Source organism: Mastomys coucha, unplaced genomic scaffold (assembly GCF_008632895.1).
Source record: "Mastomys coucha isolate ucsf_1 unplaced genomic scaffold, UCSF_Mcou_1 pScaffold22, whole genome shotgun sequence".
Taxonomy (NCBI): domain Eukaryota; kingdom Metazoa; phylum Chordata; class Mammalia; order Rodentia; family Muridae; genus Mastomys; species Mastomys coucha.
Window position 1 is genome coordinate 166,507,799 of NW_022196905.1, and position 19,241 is coordinate 166,527,039.

A 19,241-nucleotide genomic window follows, 5' to 3' on the forward strand; every position below is an offset into this window, starting at 1 on the left:
GAGGTTACATCCTACATGGTACTTTATTTCAGATGTGACAGGCTTCTCCAAGGCCAGTGGTTAACAGCTGGAACTCTTAGGAGGGGGGGCTACATGGGAAGACCTTAAGTGATTAGGGATGCCCTTAGGAGAGATTATAGGTATCCGGTCCGTCTATAATTTGCTTCCTAACCATGAAGTAACAAGCTGCCTACTACTGCTTCTGACATAATGAGCTGCCCAAAATCATGACTAAGACCTTGAACACAGTGACCCAAAGTAAACCTTTTCTCTTCAGAGAGTATCTCAAATGTTCCTACAGGTCTTAAGCGATGACTATCTAGTGGATTCAAAGAGAAAGAGGCTGGGGGCCACCCTCTCCACTGCGAACCACCACCACCACAAAATAGTAGATGCCTGAGAAAGGGAAACATGGATGACCATGGCTGTGAATGCTCCTGAAGGCTCACATCTCCGGGATGTAGAGCTTCCTCTTGCTTAGACATTAAACCTGCTTCAAGAACATGGCTCCCAAGCGTGCCAAACCAACATTACCTTCGAGATGTAAGTCAGCTGCAGGGATCCGACAGCTCCTGCCCCAACTGCCAAGTTCTGAAAGACAAAGGTGTTTTCTTAAGATGTGTGCTGTATGAGGCCCCAAGCAGCCACAAAAGACATAGGGTCACTGTAGCCTCCGGCAAGTCACCTTGCTCTCACCTAAAAGACACCAGTGATAAATCTTAGGGAAAATAGTAACACTAACAGTACCCCTCACCTTCTTCCGGTGAGCTACCCTAGGACAGGGGTTAGACGTGTGTGCACCACCATTTAACTGACCCTCCCAGGGACCCCTGCTGTAAAAAACAGAGGCGATCTGAGTTGCTCTTACGTAAACCAAAATGCTTAAGATTTCAGGGTTTGGTTTTGTTTTTTCTTTTCCTTTTCTGGAGGTGAGAGTGAGTAGAGGATCGTTGTGATCCTCCTCCCTCTGCCTCCTGGGTGATGAGGTGACAGGTGAATGTCACCACATGAACTTAAACACTTTACATGAAAAAATGAGAAGTCCTGAGGACTGGACCCAAATCTAAACACAGAATTTCATTTGTACTTCGTGTACCCATGACACAGATTGCTTGAGGATGGCAACTTTAGACGATGGTTTTCAGTCCCTCGGGTTCTGGCTGTAACACACCACGAGGAGCTAGGCGTAGAATTTTCTACTTGTCATCACATCCTCATTCAGAAAATTGCAGGTTGGACATCTTTTCAGACTTTCAGATTTTTTTTTTTTCAAACTATTCTTTTTATTTATTTTATGTATGTGAGTACACGGTTGCTCTCTTCAGACACACCAGAAGAGGGCATCGGATCCCATTACAGATGTTTGTGAGCCACCACGTGCTTGCTGGGAATTGAACTCAGGATGTTTGGAAGAGCAGTTGGTGCTCTTAACCACTGAGCCATCCCTCCAGCCCCAGGATTTTTTTATTTTTTTATTTTTTTTTTGAATTGGGAATGTTCTGCCAGCAGCCCTGTCCTCACAGCACAATGAAGACGTGGCGTTAACCCAGGAAGGATCCGAGTGTAGAATTTCCCTGGCACACAGGGATGCTCTGCCAGTGTGGTTCATGGCATCTTCTCTGCACAGCTGTTCTGATCTGGGTGTCCTTGTCTTACGTGTGTCATTTCAAATCCATTTCTTAACATACAGGATGCGAACTCCTAGGAGCGGGGTGGGTTTTTTTCTTTGTGTGCCTGTGAGCTTACTTTGCAGGACTATACTACATGCCAAACGAAAGTGTCTGAACCCACAAATTAAAACCACTAAGAAAATATACTCCTAAAGGAGCAAGAATAGCTAAGATTTCCACACAGTGGGGATGCTAGCCTACCGTGTTCAATACCCTGGGTTCCATCTCAGAACTGCAAAACACAACACAGAAACAAATTGTAAAAAACACAGCAGGGAGCTCCAAATGCTAGCTCAGCAAAATCCTACCGTGGCAGGCCCTTTCTGGCTTCCTGATTTCTCATAAGGGAATATATATACCAAGGGAGCAACCAACATTAGAAATCATACCAATAAAGTTCCCAAAAGATAGACAGAAAACCCATTCCTTATAACATGAGAGCCTGTCTGAGAACCCATTCCCATAGCCTGGGAGTCCATTGAGAACCCATTCCCATAGCCTGGGAGTCCATTGAGAACCCATTCCCATAGCCTGGGAGTCCATTGAGAACCCATTCCCATAGCCTGGGAGTCCATTGAGAACCTGCTCCCACAACCTGAGCCTGCAGCTCCAGTACTCACATCATGATCCTCCAGGAGAACAATGGATGCCCCCACTACATGGGGCCATCTCTAAGCAATGAAAGGAACAAAATCTTAGTAAATTTACCTAAGGATTAACAATGAAGTAGTCTACCATTCTAGAAGACTCCCTTAAGAAAGATCTTAGCTGGAGAGATGGCCCAGGGGTTAAGAACACTTGCTGCTCTTACAGAGGACCCAGTTTGATTCCCAGCACCTACCTGGTGGCCCACAACTGTCTATAACCCCAGTTCCAGGGGCTCTGATGCCCTCATATAGTTTCATAAGCACCAGGTGCACATGGTCCACAGATATGCATACAGGCAAAACACCATATACCTAAAATAATTTTTTTATTAAAAGAAAATTTTAAAAAAGAAATGTCTTAGATTTGGGAAGAGCACCCTATCCTGTTATCCAAATTCAACTTACATCCCCGAAGAAAATTCAGTTTGTCCAGTTTCCTGTTTATAAGAAAACAGATAGGGCTAACACAGCCATTTAAAAAGAGCCTGAATCTCACCGATAGACATAAAAAAAAAAAAAAAACCTCCAATGCCATCATTTACACATGACTTATGAAGTCTGAGAAAATGCCTTTGACAGGCTGAGAGTCCAGTTTAGCGATAGAACATGCTCTGGGCATGCGTCAGGCCCTTGCTACCACCCCAAGTTCTGCAAAAATAAATAACTAAGAGCTACCTACCCCCCCCCCCCGAGTGTGCAGATTGGCACTGCCTAAACTTTATAATGACTTCTAAAAACTTGTGGAAGGAAATTCCTATTGTGTTAACAAAGATAGGTTCTGTCATCCCCAAAGCAAAAGCCACATGGAGCCACCACTGCCTGAGCGTAAGGAGCGAATGCCTAAGGGGCCATGAACTACTCTGGGCAAAGATGCATCTCTGCTGGGTAGATGAGGCAGGCCTTTGTCTCCGCAGCCTCACTGTGGCCTGCAGTTCCAGGGACATGTGGAGCCAAAGGCTTTCAGGTTTCCTAGAAGCAGCCCGCTCTCATCGCAAAAGCCTGAGCCACTGTGATTTCACTGTAGTGGTAACACTGCTGACTACAGACAAGGCCTTCCCTATAAAATACAGACGATAAACCATGCCAGACAGTGGCCAGGAGAATTCCATGAAAACAGGATGAGCCGAGCACAGAACAGCCACTGGCCCCTCAGCCAAGCTAATTACAAGATGCAAACACCAGGGTCCAGGGCTACTCTGAAATAACTACTCTCCCTCACCCCAAACCGCATCTCAGAAGCCTCTGGAGCCCCATCTTGAATTATGAGTGAAGCGGGGTGGGGGAGCAACTTGGACTCCAAGCCACAAGTAATGACAGGGGTAGATCAGATTTCAAGGACATCAGCCCTCTGCTCCAGCCCTAGGAGCCTCCTCCCACTCACAGTGACTTGCTGATGAGGGTGGGGGAATCTCAAGTCTACCCTGCCCTTTCTGCTCCGAGGCACAGATAAATGCTCTCTCCATCCCAGGAAGCCAGGAGAACATGGTGAATGTTCGAAAAGCTGTTTGCCAACCACCTCCTACCCATCCAAAGGGGAAAGGGGTCACCCTGGGGGAAACATCCCTAAGATTCCATTGGCTTCATCCAAAGTAAGACTCCATATCTGCTCCAATTATTGTATCTACAAGCGTTTTTTTTTTTTTTAAGATTGATTTATTATTATACATAAGTACACTATAGCTGTCTTCAGACACTCCAGAAGAGGGCGTCAGATCTCTTTACGGATGGTTGTGAGCCACTATGTGGTTGCTGGGATTTGAACTCAGGACCTTTGGAAGAGCAGTCCATGCTCTTAACTGCTAAGCCTTCTCTCCAGCCCCGGATCTACAAGCTTAATGGCAACACCTCATTGTCACTGGCAAGAACTCATTGATTGTCATGGTGGCATGCAGACAGTCCCAGACAGACATTTCCTCATCAAACAAGGTTGTACAAAAATGCCTGAGCACCCAGGTGCCAGCTCAAGGAACCCAGGAATCGGCACCCAGAGATCATCAAGTGCCAGGATGGAGGGAGGAGCTGCAGTGTTGTGTCCGAGGTGGAAGGATAAATTCAGGATTCTGCTGAGGCCTTTGCTGGTTCCAGTCAGCTACAAGCTCCTGTCTCTCATCTCGCAGGCAGAGCCTGGATCTTGGGACAAACTCAAACCCCTGGAAAACTCACTTGAGAAAGTTCTGGCTCAAGCTTCACCCTCAAAATGTAGAGTGTAAATCAAATGGGATGGGTTAGAAGCCACACATTTCAAAACGCTCCCAGTGATCCCTAAATGGACCTAAGTTTAAGAACAGCCGAGAAATGGGACAGAACATAGCCCTGGATGCTGTGTTACTGTGCATTTCCCTATGAATCAAGTCTCTTCTTTTGTTTGTTTGTTTGTTTGTTGTTTTTTATTTTTCGAGACAGGGTTTCTCTGTGTAGCCCTGGCTGTCCTAGAACTCACTTTGTAGCCCAGGCTGGCCTCGAACTCAGAAATCCACCTGCCTCTGCCTCCCAAGTGCTGGGATTAAAGGCGTGCGCCACCACCACCCAGCCATCAAGTCTCTTCTTACTATGCTAACTATACTCTAAGCTTGCTGAGGACATGACTGGGAATATCAAGATGAAGGCATCTCATGATGCTAGTTAGGGTTTTAGAGCTGTGAAGAGACCCCATGACCAAGGCAAGGCTTATAGAGAACAATAGTTAATTGGTGCTGGCTTACAGGTTCAGACTTCAGTCCATTATCATCACAGTGGGAAGCATGGCAGCATCCAGGTAGACACGGTTCTGGAGGAAAAGCTGAGAGTTCTACATCTTGATCCGAAGGCAGCAGAATGAGACTGTCTTTCACAGGCAACCAAGAGGAAAGTAGATTCTACACCAGGTGGAGCCTGAGCATAAAAGACCTCAAAGCCCACCTACACAGTGATGCCTCCAACAAGGCCACGCCTCCTTCAACAAGGCCATACCTCCTCCAACAAGGCCACACCCCCTCAAACAAGGACACACCTCCTCAAACAAGGCCACACCTCCTCCAACAAGGACACACCTTCTCCAACAAGGACACACCTCCTCCAACAAGGACATACCTCCGCCAACAAGGACACACCTCCTCAAATAAGGACACACCTCCTCTGATGAGGCCACACCTCTTCTAATAAGGCCAAACCTCCTCTGATGAGGCCACACCTCCTCAAATAAGGCCAAACCTCCTCTGATGAGGCCACACCTCTTCTAACAAGGCCACATCTAACAAGGCCACTTCCTATGGCCAAGCATTCAAACATGTAAGTAAATCAATGGCCAAACCTATTCAAACCACCACACCAGGTGTCTATAGTACCAGCACTCAGGAGGCCAGGCAAAGGCAGGATGCCACCGTAGCCCTGAGCAGATATGGCCCCCACACAGGAAGGATAGTAAAATACACTTTATTTCCTACTTATTTGGGTGCTAGGGATTGAAGCTAATTCCTTCGTGAATGCCCAGCCCGTCATTTAACGTTGAGCTATACAGCCACTCTCACACGTTTAAATGTGAGACTTATCCTTCTAGAAGGCAGTGCACGTTGATCACCTGGGGAAGATGTTTTAATTGACACATGATTATCTCACATCGTGGGGTACAGTATGACAATCCAATGCGACACAGTCCTTAGAGAGGACACAGGAGCACAGCGGCAGCTGTCGTCAGGGTAGAAGCTGGGAAGAGGGATGGGTGGGAAAGGAAACTCCAGCACTGCAGCAAGTAGCCGGCAACCACCCTGCATGAGGTCCACGGTAAGAGCAGCCTGCGCGTCTCTTAGACTGGGGAATTTTCTGGAACAGGACAGGTGCCTATGCACTAACAGGGGACTTTGAAAAGACCCTGCCAACACCTTGCATTTTATTCAAAGTCTCTTCAAGCCAGCGAGGATCTCAGAAGACTGGGAAATATTTGGTTTATTCTCTCCCATTACCAAGAAAGAACTGAGCTGCCCACGAAGCTGGTGTCTTCCCCTTAAATTAAGCCCTTCTGTAGAAACAGCAGCTCTCCACACTGAAGTAGAGAACTTCACGCCATTTCCCATTTCCTAGCAAGAGTAACAGAGAGCGTAGAAATGGCCAGAAGATCCAACCAAAGATCCATCAATTGGCAGGATGCTGACCCTATCGGCAACACTGACAGCTCTTCTGCTACCATGATCCTCTGGGTGGCTTCTGCAGGAAGCCCAGGGAGAACAGAGCTTGTCAGCCCAGCAACAACCTGGCAGTTTTGGCAGAACCCGGCACGGGAAACAAGGCAGAGAGAGATAAGACTGAGAGCACAGTACCACAGACGCTGCTAAGGGCTTCGTAATGCCACCTTACCTCCACAGGCTCATTTTTCAGATAGGCCAAAGATCCAGCAGGTGAGGCAACTGGCCCAAGGTCATACAGATGGCAAGCCACCCTAGATTTCAAACCCAGCCCTTCCAGACTGCCAGATGCTCCGTGGTACTTCCCTTCATTGTCAGGCCACCTCCCCTGAGACAATTATCTACGAGTTGATTATCAATGAAAAGTAAATACAAGAACAGAAGCAGGGTTACACTAAGCAGGGCCTTAGAGACTTGCCTAACCTGGGCAGGGCAGGAACTAGTCCAACTGGCTGTTGGGTGCCAAGCTCCAAAAGAGCAGGGATTGAGGGGTGGGAAGGGAGGAGGAAGGGTGCCCAGCGAGAAACCCAGCAGGCATCAGTAACTGATGCTGCCTGCCAGTAGGAGAAGGAAAGAGAATCCAGGTAGCAGTCTTATGCCCAGGACATGAGCCCACATGGCTGTTCGTGGGCTTTCAACACCAAAGCCAAGATCATCCGGGCTCACAAAGAGGCACCGGTGGCAGGATGGCAAAAGAGTAAGCTGCCCAGACCTGCATTCCACAGCCCTCCTGGAATGAAAGAGTGGCTAAATATAAACCAGCTCTTCTAGGCACCAGCTACCCTGGGCAGTCCTTTACCTCCACCCTGTAGATTCACCTCCTGTTAAAAACTTGTTGGCCCACATGATGCCCATGGCTGCTTTTCCCAGTCTTTGGTTCCAAATATGTATTTTTAACCATGCCCTTGTGGGAAGTCAAGGGTCATAGGACGCAGTGCTGGCTTAACACTCCAGGTCAAGTCAGCCAGGGTCTCTAGTCCTGACTGAGTGTGCTAGCACCTTCTTAGACAGGATGGGGCTCTTCTATGTAAGCCTGTTGGCTTCCATAGCCCTTACATCCCTCTCTCAAAACCGATCCCCAGTCTGAGCTTCATAGATGCCTAGAAACAGGTGAGTCTGAGGCCATTGGTCTCCTGAATGGTTCTTAAGCTCCTCCATCCCTTTCTTTAACCCAGCTTCCTCTGAGGTTGCCTAAAACTCAACGTCATTTCCCCTTCCTCTTCTCACCCACATCCTTCCCACCTTCCACATCTCTTGTCAGCAGCTCCATAGCCTTTCTCCAGTCAACCAGATATGAAACATTTTATTACAAATACACAAAATGTATTGTGTTTTTTTTTTTTTTAGAAATACAACTAACTAAGCAAATTATCCCTGAGGGGAAAATGTGTGGTTTTAAACAAATAGAAAATAACTATAATGTATCCTGTTTAAAAGCTGAGCTGAAGCAATGTGGCATTAACCTATCTTGACCTTCAGTCTCTTCTATCAGTCTTTTAAGAACTGGCAGACTGCAGCATAGGAATGCGTGAGTTTAAGTGTTTTGCTCCTACCTGTTTTCTCCTAACAGGGACAGCTCTCCTTGCTTATAACTACCTGACACGCCGAAGAACTCAGCAGACATCCAGGGAACAGCTGGCAGGTAACTTGCTGCTCGCAGTTAACTGATATTTCTTAAGCATCTCTTACTTTCCTGGCCAAAACACTACAGAAGTCTCAAGCCATCCTTGAACATACTAGGTAACAATACTTCTGAATTTAACAGAAGAGAAAACTAAGTCAGACTCACTGGAGCTCTCAGTGCTAAAGAGCTCCAAGCTGATTGATGCTCACTGCCTGTGTCAGGAGACTCATCGAGGGCTCCTCCTCGCACTTGTATGTTTGACAAGGTCTTTATTTTTGTTTGTTTGTTTTTGAGACAATGTTTCTTTGTGTAACAGTTCTGGCTATCCTGGAACTCTGGAGACCGTGCTGACCTTGAACTCAAGAGAACTGCCTGCCTCTGCCTCCCGAGTGCTGGGACTAAACACGTGAGCCACCACTGACTTGCTTAACAAGGTCTTTGTTATCACTTTTCTTTTCTTTCCTTTTCTTTTCTTTTCTTTCCTTTTCTTTTCTAAGATTTGTTTATTTATTTATTTTTATGAATATGAGTACACTGTAGCTGTACAGATAGCCGAGAGCGCTCCAGCTATAGCTGTCTTCAGACACACCAGAAGAAGACATCAGATCTCATTACGAGTGGTTGTGAGCCACCATGTGGTTGCTGAGATCCAAACTCAGGACCTTCGGAAGAGCAGTCAGTGCTCTTACCCGCTGAGCCATCTCGCCAGCCTCACATTTCTTTTCTTAAATTTGTCTACTATAAATAGCATACTCCTCTATATCATCATGACTCCTCCTTCATAAGAGAACAATGCCCTCTGCTCCCTAAAAGCATCATCTCTTTAGCTATAATCCTGTGGTTATCAATTTGAATTATATATGGGGATGTATAATTCCAAGTATCGTTTGATTGATTTGAAATTTAAATAAGAAATGAGAATATACTTTAAAAGTTTGGGGTTTTTTTTTTTTTGTTTTGGTTTGTTTGTTTGGTTTGTTTTGTTTTGTTTTTTTGGCTAAGTTTGGAAACCTGAGTTTCATTCCTTGAACCCACATGAAGGAAAGGGAGAGCTAACTCCCACAAAGTGCTTTCTGGCCTCCACATGTACACAGTAACATGGGCATTGTCATGTGCATGCGTATATAACATATACATTTTTTTAAATGCCTATGGCTTCTAAAGCATATAAATGCCTGATTTACCTCATTACAATTTTTTTGGCTTACAAATATAACTTTCTAGCAAACTACAGAAGAGACTCGGGATAGAGTACCTGCCTAACATGCACAAAGCACTGGGTTCAAGCTCCCAGAAGCACAAAAGCATAGGATTTTATAAACCTAGGTTGTGAAGAGGCCCACTCGTGAATACTGCTATGCAAAAGCAGGTGCGACACTTTTGTTGAGTCTAGGTCACTCCTCCAGTTAGCCCCCAGGTTTATCCTTCTCCTCCCTCATCCAGCCAGTAGCCTGTCCCTCCTTGGTTCCCATCATTCATCATGCCACACACAGCTATGACAGTAAAACCTGGATCAAGTTGAAGACCTCAAGTTGTTGGATATCACCAAAGCCACGGAATGTCTACCAGAGAGATGGGATGTCCACCAGGGAGATCTACAGCCAGGGAATGAAACCAGCCCAGTAAAGAGAAGTGTGTTATGGTCCCCAAAGCTGATAGGGCAGAGTCAGCTAAGCCCTTTGATATCAGACATAGAACTATAGGATTTGGAGTTGCCCCTGCTGGGTTTTTAAATCTTGTTTTGGTCCAGTATTTCCTGACTGTTTCCATGTTCCTCTGTTTTGGGATGGTAATGTATATTCTGTACCAATGTACATACAGTAGAATGTATAATGTAATGTATGTTAGAAGGAAGTAATTTGCTTTTTGACTTTACAGGGGGTTACAGTTATGAAATTGCCTTGAGTCTCCGAAGAGACTTTGAACTTTAAACAATCTTGAGACTGGAAGACTGGGGACTTTTGAAACTGAACTAAAAACGTTTTATTATGATGTGGTTACAAGCCCATGAGAGTCAAGGAGTGCAATGTAGTGGTTTCAATGAGGATGACCTCCATAGACACATATATTTAAATGCTTGGTCCCTAGTCTGGTGGAACTATTTGAGAAGAATTACGAGGTGTGGCCTTGTTCGAGGAGATACATTGCTAGGGGTGGGCTTTGAGGTTTCAAAAGCCTACCCCGGCCCAGTTCATGTTCATTCATTCTTATTTTCTCTCTCCTTCTCTCTGTCTCTCTCTCTCCACCCCCTACCTTCCTCTGTCCATCATGGTTGCTGGCTCAACATTTATGCTTTCAAAAAGTCCTCCAGTATCATGTTTGCTTGCTTGCTGCCATACTCCCGGCCATAATGGTCATGAACTCTAGTCCTCTGGAACCTTGAGCTGCAATAAACTCTTCCTCCTCTAAGTTCCCTTAATCATTGTGTTACAGTAATTAGAAAGTAACTAAGACACATATATAGTTAGTCATCAACCACAGAAAGTTCATCTATCTTTCAAAAAAAAGCCACAAACTAAGAATTTAAAAAACAAAAATTTAAGACTATTAAAAATGAAAGATTTTCCCAAAACAATTGGGAAAGAATTGAAGGTTACAAGATGCCCATCCATGTGTGGGCTTGGTTAAGTAGACACTGGAGAGAGCTGTCCTATTGCTGCCTGCTGAGGGGCTGTAGCTGGAGGACAGGGCAGGAGGCAGAGATATTTGCCACTATCTCTACTTTTCCACACTAGATTTGCACCAGGTGAAGGCATCGCCCATTTTCAATGAAGTCGCTTCCTGGTTCTTGGCATTTTCACAGGCTAAGGCCAATGATGCAGAAGCCATTAAAGTACTGATAGAGCCCAAACTTTTCCAAAGGAAAGTTTCTGATATAAAAATATCGCTCTTAAAATACTGTTTTCACTCCACCTTTAGGGTGACAATGCCATTATATATCTTAACATTACAAGGAATGTATTAATCCACTCTTCCCCTCACTCTGTAGCCTTTCCACTGAAATGAGCCTAATAATCCATCTTGCTGTGAACACTGTGTTCTTTGCCCAGCCAATGAAAAGACCTGCTCAGTCTTTGGTTGGTTGGTTGGTTGGTTGGTTGGTTGATTGGTTAGTTGGTTAGTTGGTTGATTGGTTAGTTGGTTGGTTGGTTGGTTGGTTGGTTTTTTAAAATAAAGCAAATGTCTTTCACTGAGCTCCCAGATTTGCTAGGAGAGATGTAATCTTTTAGGATATTATAATGATCCATAATTCACATGCTGGCATGTGTAGAAAAAAAAGTGTACTGAAGTAATTTTTTTTGGACAAGGAGAAAAGTTACACTCTACTGAGGAATCCTGACGAAAGCTACCATCAAATGTCATGCCGTGTCCATGCTTTGGTTTACTCTTCTTCAGAGCCATATAATTTGGTCTTGCAATTAACCACGTGGGTGGGCGCTGGCAGGGCTGAGCAGCTGAAACCGAGGTCACCGTTCACAGGTCACTACAGAGAACAGCCACTTAAGTGTTCCATCCTCTCCATCGTGACAGGGACCAACACTCAGTTAAAAGGAAAACTTCCAAGGCTTTAGCGTAGCTCAGTTGTACAGTATGTCTCTAACATATGCAAAGTCCTGGTTTAATTTCCAGCACTACTAACACTAACACACACACACACACACATACAACATATAACTCATATGCACTCACACATTTACACACACACCGCTGCAAGTATCATGACTGGAAGGAAATTTGGGCAGTGTTTCAAGAAGCATTGGCCAAGCATGGTGATAACACTGGTACATGCCTATAATCCAGCAACTCTACTCAGGAGCCTAAGGCAAGAGAAACACAAATTCAGTCCTGCCTGGGCAATTTAACAAGATCTTGTCTCAAAATAAATAAAATGTGTTCCGTGGAAAATGTGTTCACTTGCCTAACATGCGTGAGACCCGAGATTTAACCCCCAGTACTGAAAACATTAAGCAAACACAACACCTTGTCGCCAAGGTGACTGGATTTTAGAGAGAGCTGTCAGACTGTAGGTTCTGTCGCTATTCTGTACCTATAGGTGACACTATAATATGAGTTTATAAATATGCTAAATTCCTAAAGATGATTACTGCAATAACAAAAGAATTATTGGTTTGCTTGCCTGATATTGCCAGCATACTGGATTTTAAACAAATTAGCCAACTCAGTGGTCTAATCAATAACATTGGTACTTTCCACTCAGCAAGGTCCATTTTAGCTCCTGGGTTTTCATCCTTAGTTTAGCGCCACCAATGTCTGTGATCGAAACCTCAACTCCTTACCTCACATTGACTCAAAACACTGCCATTCAAAGCTGCACCTAGGCTCTCCTGTGTTCAGATCCCTCGTCCTCAGGTTCCCCCCATCAGATGGTGTGGCTAGCCTCCCACATTCCCTTCACTGTGCTTAGAGGACTGGCCATGGGTCTCTGACTACATTTACAGAGCTGCGGTCATCAGTAATAAGCACAGACATGTATGAGCCAGACAGTTCTAAAGCTTAACTCACCGAGAGCTCCCTCGAGGCCAGGCTAAGCCTTCCCTTCTGACTCCCACCAGAGCACACAGCCCTGAGCAGCTTCATCCTTTCACAGCCAGGCTGCCCCATCACTTTAGGAGGTCCTGCAGAAGCATCTCTTTTTTTTTTTTTAAAGATTTATTTATTTATTATATGTAAGTACACTGTAGCTGTCTTCAGTCGCACCAGAAGAGGGCGTCAGATCTCATTATGGGTGGTTGTGAGCCACCATGTGGTTGCTGGGATCTGAACTCATGACCTTCTGAAGAGCAATCGGTGCTCTTCCCCACTGAGCCACCTCGCCAGCCCCCCCAGAAGCATCTCTTTAATGAAGAATTTGTCTGCAAATCTTTGTCTGGGTACTTGGTTGCCCATCCTAAGGACGTCTCCCGAGGTCCCTAACTGAAAGCAACCCTTTAGCTAAGTAACCTCATATGCCCTCCTATGTCCCCTTCATGGCTGCCTCCCTTTCCTCTTCAACTCTGATGAGGCCAAATGGTACAACAGCTAAATAAGACTTTGTACATAAAAACATGTCAAAATAAATGTTCCTCAAACCAGAACAATGTACAGTAATGAGCCCTCTAAATCACCCAGCCCCCATAATCTGGCCACAGTTGGATACAGTTTGGTTGGTATCATCCCAAAAAGTCAGGAAATGAAAGTAAGAGGCTTGTCAGTTCGAGTCTAGCCTGAGCTACGTAATATAAGAAAATACTGTCTCCAAAAAGGCTTAAGAAAATTAAAAGATGATTATCTAGTGCCACTTCTCCCATGAAGGTACTATGGCTCTCAACCATCTCTACCCAATTTTATGTGATCATCTCTCTCCCTACCTGCAGGGAGTAGGTGGTCTGTCTTGCTCACTATGGTGCCTCTACACTGAGTTAGGCACCTAACAAACACATTGGGCAAGTTTAGTACATACATGATAGGCAACATCACTAAACTTCAGAATAGAAAGGACTTGCTTAAAACACCAGTCACCTGGGAAGATGGGCCAAGATTGCAGCCTTGATCTCCTGTCTACCAGACCCAAGATGTTTCCATGTGAGACTCCACCTCCTAGTGTTTTGTCTTCCCTGAGAAGCAGCAGAAATGGAAAACTGCAGCCTCTTTTCCTCCAACCAAAACCCTAGAACCCAGGTGCTGGCACCAGCAATGAACGGTCTGATGTCTTGCTGCGATGGCTTAACATTATTACAGCCTTGAGGTGTCATGCATGTCATTTCTATCTCCTCAACTTGAAACTTCTTAGAGGCAGAGACCTTGTTGAGTTCACCTTCCCCACCATCTCCGGGAGCCAGCAAACTATGAGAAGGAGACGGAGAAGGCAGAGTGAAGACTCCCAAGGATAACATCAGCTTTACCACAGCCACATTCCCAGCCTGCTCAACCCTGAACTAAGGGATTTCCATCCCAGGGGCTCACGATTAGTCAGGCGATTTACAGAGATGCACAAAGCACCACACAGGATGCCTGGTATACATCGAGCCCTCAGGAAACAGAGACTGAGGTCAATGGCAACAGTGGTAGAGTTAAGACAGGCAAGACAAGATATGCAGATGTACAAATGGGAGATGATCAGGCACCTGGGTTCCGAAAACTTATTTGTTACTGCTAGCTAAGTCATTATAATATATCAAGAACCCCCCTTTCCCTTTTGAAAGACATTGTACCCCATGGCCTGACTGTGGAGGCTGGGTGATATTACAGGGTCCTCAAACTGTGACATTGTTCTTGTGGCTCTCCACAAGAACAGGCCAGCATCCCCAGGGAACCCCAGGCTATAGCTTGCCCTGGGTTTGGATTCTGTCCCTACTCCTAGGAGAGCAACATCAAGTCCCCTCCCTAAGGCACATCACTGGCAGCTTCATTCACTGCCCCTCTCCGTCTCCTCCTCATTCATTGATTCGTGGAGTACACATTCATCCAACCCCAGACATGTCATCTTGAGCATATGAGCTCTGCCACCTCCCAGCTATATCCTCCCCTTCTCTTGTTTAACCAGAAACTTCATTTACAGGCTTTTCTCCCTCACAAAGCCACCTCAAGATAACCCACTTATTGTGAGTAGCAATGGCAGGGGAATGGGAGTCAGACTGACAGGCTTATAACACTGGCCATGCTTTCTACACACACGCACACACACATACACACACACACACACACACACACACACACACACACCACCTCCCTTGCTTTCAGAGTGAGGGCAAGACACTTCCCTGCCCATCCCTTTCCTCTAGAGCAAAACAAAAGCCCAGAGAATTGGGCATGGCGTGGTAACCACACTTCACCAAAACACTGTTCTCAAATCTGGAAAGATTGCTTAGCCATCAACAGGGCCAATAATAACTAACACAGGAACCAGAGAAGTGTTGTGAACCATCACTGTCATAGCAAGAGCCATTCAATTGCGCTCTCCTGCTTCCAGGAAGAATTACAACCCAAGAGCCCTCCAGCAGAAAGGAAAGAAGGCTGCCCTGGGCAGGGTGGACACTGGTTCAGAGGCAGTCCCAAGAGCCAGGAAAGTAGGCAGGCAAGCCTACTTTCTGGTGAGCCCAGGTCCCAGGCCCATGAGACAATCAAGTCAGAAGGTGAATTACAATAAGAGGAATCCCAACAGCTGGCAATAGTCAAGACCAAGATGTCTTGAATGACCATCCTTGAATGGCCATGTCTTGAATGACCATCCTTGAATGGCCATGTCTTGAATGGTCATGGGTGACCTGTGACTGGCAGCAAGATTCTCAGTGGCTCAGTGTATGAGCAAAGGTTCAGTTGGCTGGAAAGCTCAGTGGGTAAGGCACTTGGCACCCAAACCTGAGGACCAATGTTCAAATTCCTGGTCCCTGTGGCATGCATACTAGCTGCCTGTAATCAACTACCCTAAAGGCAGAAATAGGGGTTCTCAAAGGCAGGTAAACTAGTTAGTCTAGCAAAATGATGACTGAGCTCCGGGTTCAAGTGAGAGACTCTACCCCAGTATACAAGGTAGAGAGCAATCAAGGAAAAGTGGCATCGAAGTCTGGCCTCCAAACTCACACGTCTCCCCTCCCACCTCACACACAAACACACATGAACACACACATGAGCACACATATATACATGCACAACACACATACACATATGTAAACAAACAAACAAAAAAAGGCAGGTTGGTTGATAGGTACAAATCAGGACTTGCCAGTAGCCGGGAAGGATTCCCCAAGAAAGCGAGTCTTGGCTCAGGGTAGTACAAACGTGGAGAACGGCATAAAGAAGGTAAATCAGGATGAAAATCCTCAGGAAAGTGACAAGCCAGCCAGAAGGCAGAGGAAGACTTGGGGATGGTGGGGGGCAACCAGAGGACACAGCAGCCTCTCTCTACAAAGGGTGGATTGAGTCAAGATCTTCGGCACTAAGTGAAAGTCCTTATCAGAGATGTGGGGTGAGATGTGGGTGCACTTGTTTGGAGGGTCCCATTCTTCCTGGAGCAGGCAGTCCACAGCACATGACCCCCCCTACATGTTTTCTATATCTATAATGTTTTCATTCAGCTCTCAAACCCAAAACACAAGCAGTGAAGACCCTCAACAAGCTAGTATGTGGGTAATGACCAGGCGATCCACATGGCTTTTCCTACATCACGTCTTTTTTCCTTTTTTTTTTTCAAGTACACTGTAGCTGTCTTCAGACACACCAGAAGAGGGCATCAGATCCCATTACAGATGGTTGTGAGCCACCATAAAGTTGCTGGGAATTAATCTCAGGATCTTGGAAGAGCGGTCAATGCTCTTAACCACTGAGCCATCTCTCCGGCCCACTTTCTAAAACACATTAGTTTTGTTTGCATTAATGTGGTGGGGAACATGGAAGGGGATATTTACAAACATGTACAAACATATACAAAGCATGTGGCAGTCGGAGACCAATGTGCCAGAGTTGCTTCTCTCCTCCACCAAGTGGACCTTGAGGATTTAACTTAGGTCATAGGCTTAACAATGAGCACTTTTACCCACTGAGCCATCTTGTCAACCCTTCAGCTCACATCTTAAAGCGCATATCCAATCCCTAACAGCAAGACTATCTCCTCTTTCAGCCTTTGGACAGACCCAAGCCCCTCCCCCAGCAGTCATGTCTGTTCATATACAGCCACATTCTGTGACTGTGTGGTTCAGGTACATGCCGTTCTTCACAGCCTCACTTCCACGAAACTGCTGTGGGTCAGTTGAAAGGAAAAACATGACAGCACTCAGTGGAAAAAGAAAAAGCTACATGTTCCCAAAGATTAATTATTGCCAGTCACCGAACCCCTACTTCTGCCAAGGCATAGCAATAAAACTGGGCAGGCAAGGCATGGTGGTGCACAGCTTTGATCCTAAGGCTCTGGAGGCAGAGGAAGGCGGATCTCTGTAAGTTTGAGGCCAGCCTGGTCTACATTGTGAGTTCCAGGACAGGCAGGGCTACATAAAGAGTTCCTGTCTCAAAAAAGAAAGAGTAGAGGGAGGGGAGAGAAGGAGGGGTGGGATCGAACTTGGCTCCTCATCTTTGTGCCTGGTCTCCACGACATAATAAGGCAGTCACGTCTCCTTGCCTAGGGGTAGATTGCCATGTCCAGGACTCCTCTGTGGCATGAGGAAGCTATACCAGGTGACCTAGAAGGTCATTGCAAACCGAAAACTCCATGACTTCCTGATTCAGGAGACCAAAGAAGTCCAATATTGTCCAGCTCAGGGAACCAGATCACATTCTCGGCTAGGGAGGGGCCGGGACTGGAAGAGCAGGAGCAGTCATTAGGCCACAGCCCGGAGAGCTTAGAGGAAGCGAGTCAGGTCTGGAAGGCTCTGCCTGCCCTTTCCCAAGCATTAACTTCCCGTGTACATGAAAAACCGAGATCTAGGGCGAAGAGACTCCGCTCCCCCGGATCTGCTCCTCAACTCTCCTCTCCCTCTCTTTTCTTTCCTCCAATCTAACGTGGCCTCCTCTGGATTAAATCAAGACTCTGGTCCCTGCTACGCACACACACTACTGAGCAACCCCCAGCTTTGGAGGAAGTTCTCTTCATAGACGTACATGTTGGGATGCGTTGGAGGGTCTCTTATCCCTTACAGAGGTCTCTTGAGAGAAACCTAAGCTCTGCTCCCCTCCCAGCTGTGACAGAGGGTAGGGCAGCTGCCCAGTCCCCATCCCATCTGGCTCCTCACCTGGGGATTGTCCATGTACCAGAGGAGGCAGTTGGCCTGGGTATCCAGGATAAAGTATCTCCGGAGGAATTTGCCACTGTTCTCATTGTCTTCGATATCCAGAAACCCACAGATTCGGTTCTGCCGATCCACATAAGGCATTCCTGGGCTCTGCTCACATCACCCTGCACCACAGGAGGGAGAGAGACGGGTGAGAAAGAGGAGAAAGTAGGCTCTGTTTGAGGGCCTGGAGGGGCCTCACCTGTCCCTGGTTTGACTCATCTCTGTGGCATGCTAGGCTCCTTGCCACCAGCGTTCTTCCCTGGACACCAAATGTCTACCCCCACTGGACCCTGGAAATTCTGAACAGGCATCGAAACCCACTAGATTCAACACAGCTAATTTTCCTGAGGCCCTACTGTGTGCTGAGCATAGTGGCCTAGAGGATATATATATATAAAGCTTCATTACGCACTAGTATGTGCTCATGTATCAAGAGGCTCAGCTTAGTCGGTATCCTGTGTCGTCACTAATTACTTCTCAATCTTTCTGCACCCCAGCTTCCATGCCTGCGAAGTAGGACTAATCATGGTAGCGCCCCTTATAAGATTTTTTGCTGTGAGTTAAGTTGGAGGCATACAAGAAGCACTTCCTGGTTACAACTCCAGGTTAATCACTTACACATGGATATTAACTCACTTTACACATGGAGATACTCTCTGAAGATACCTCTAAACAAAACAAAATAAACAAAAGCAACAACAACAAAAACACATCTAGGAATTTAGACATAACGAAGCTGGAGTGCCCAGGGATTAGATATTACTGTGACAGGTTCCTGGGGACCCATCCTTTAGCGAAGGAGAAAGGCCCAATACATCCCTGATCTTGTTCTTCTGGCCTCCAGACCGTAAGAAAATAAATTTCCATTATTCAAGCTCTCAGGCTGTGGTACTTTGCCATGACAACCTGAGCCGACTCCTACAGCCACCAAATGCCTACAAGTTTGATTTTGCAGATTAGCATAATGCATAATCCTGGGCTCTGCTCATATCATCCTGGGTGGTGAGGAAGGGGATGAAGCAAGCTTCGTCTCAGGACTCGGATAAGCCTCACCTGACTTGACTCATCTCAGTCTCATGCTGGGAAGGAACAGAGAGTAGCAATCGTGAGTCCTAAACCCAGAGAACCTTCCCTGATGCCAGAACAGGGCCTCTGGCAATGTGAGAATAGCCACAGGTCCTGGCTACTTCATCTCTCCAGAATGTACTCGAAGAGCCTACAGGAAAGGGGAAGAGCCCCAGAACCCTCAGAGGAGAGAAAAAGCTAAGACACCTGGTCATGGGCCATGAGGAAGTAGGTTAGAAGCCCCACAGGGCTACACAGGGTTAGATCACCTACAGACTTCCGAATCCAGATAACATCCAGCTACTGAGCTCTGA

The 19,241-nt window shown here is 46.2% G+C and overlaps 1 protein-coding gene across 5 annotated transcripts in view; it reads right to left on the minus strand.

The window, feature by feature from the left end:
• Plekha2 (pleckstrin homology domain containing A2) overlaps window positions 1-19,241 on the minus strand; it is a 63,591-nt gene that overhangs the window by 31,007 nt on the left and 13,343 nt on the right. For all 5 annotated transcript variants that reach the window (XM_031339337.1, XM_031339339.1, XM_031339336.1 and 2 more), the window contains 2 exons: window positions 17,821-17,984; window positions 535-591 (listed from right to left, as the gene is read on the minus strand). In XM_031339337.1, the coding sequence (XP_031195197.1) occupies window positions 535-591; window positions 17,821-17,961 (198 nt within the window). In that variant the 5' untranslated portion in view covers window positions 17,962-17,984. The remainder of the gene's footprint in view (window positions 1-534; window positions 592-17,820; window positions 17,985-19,241) is intronic.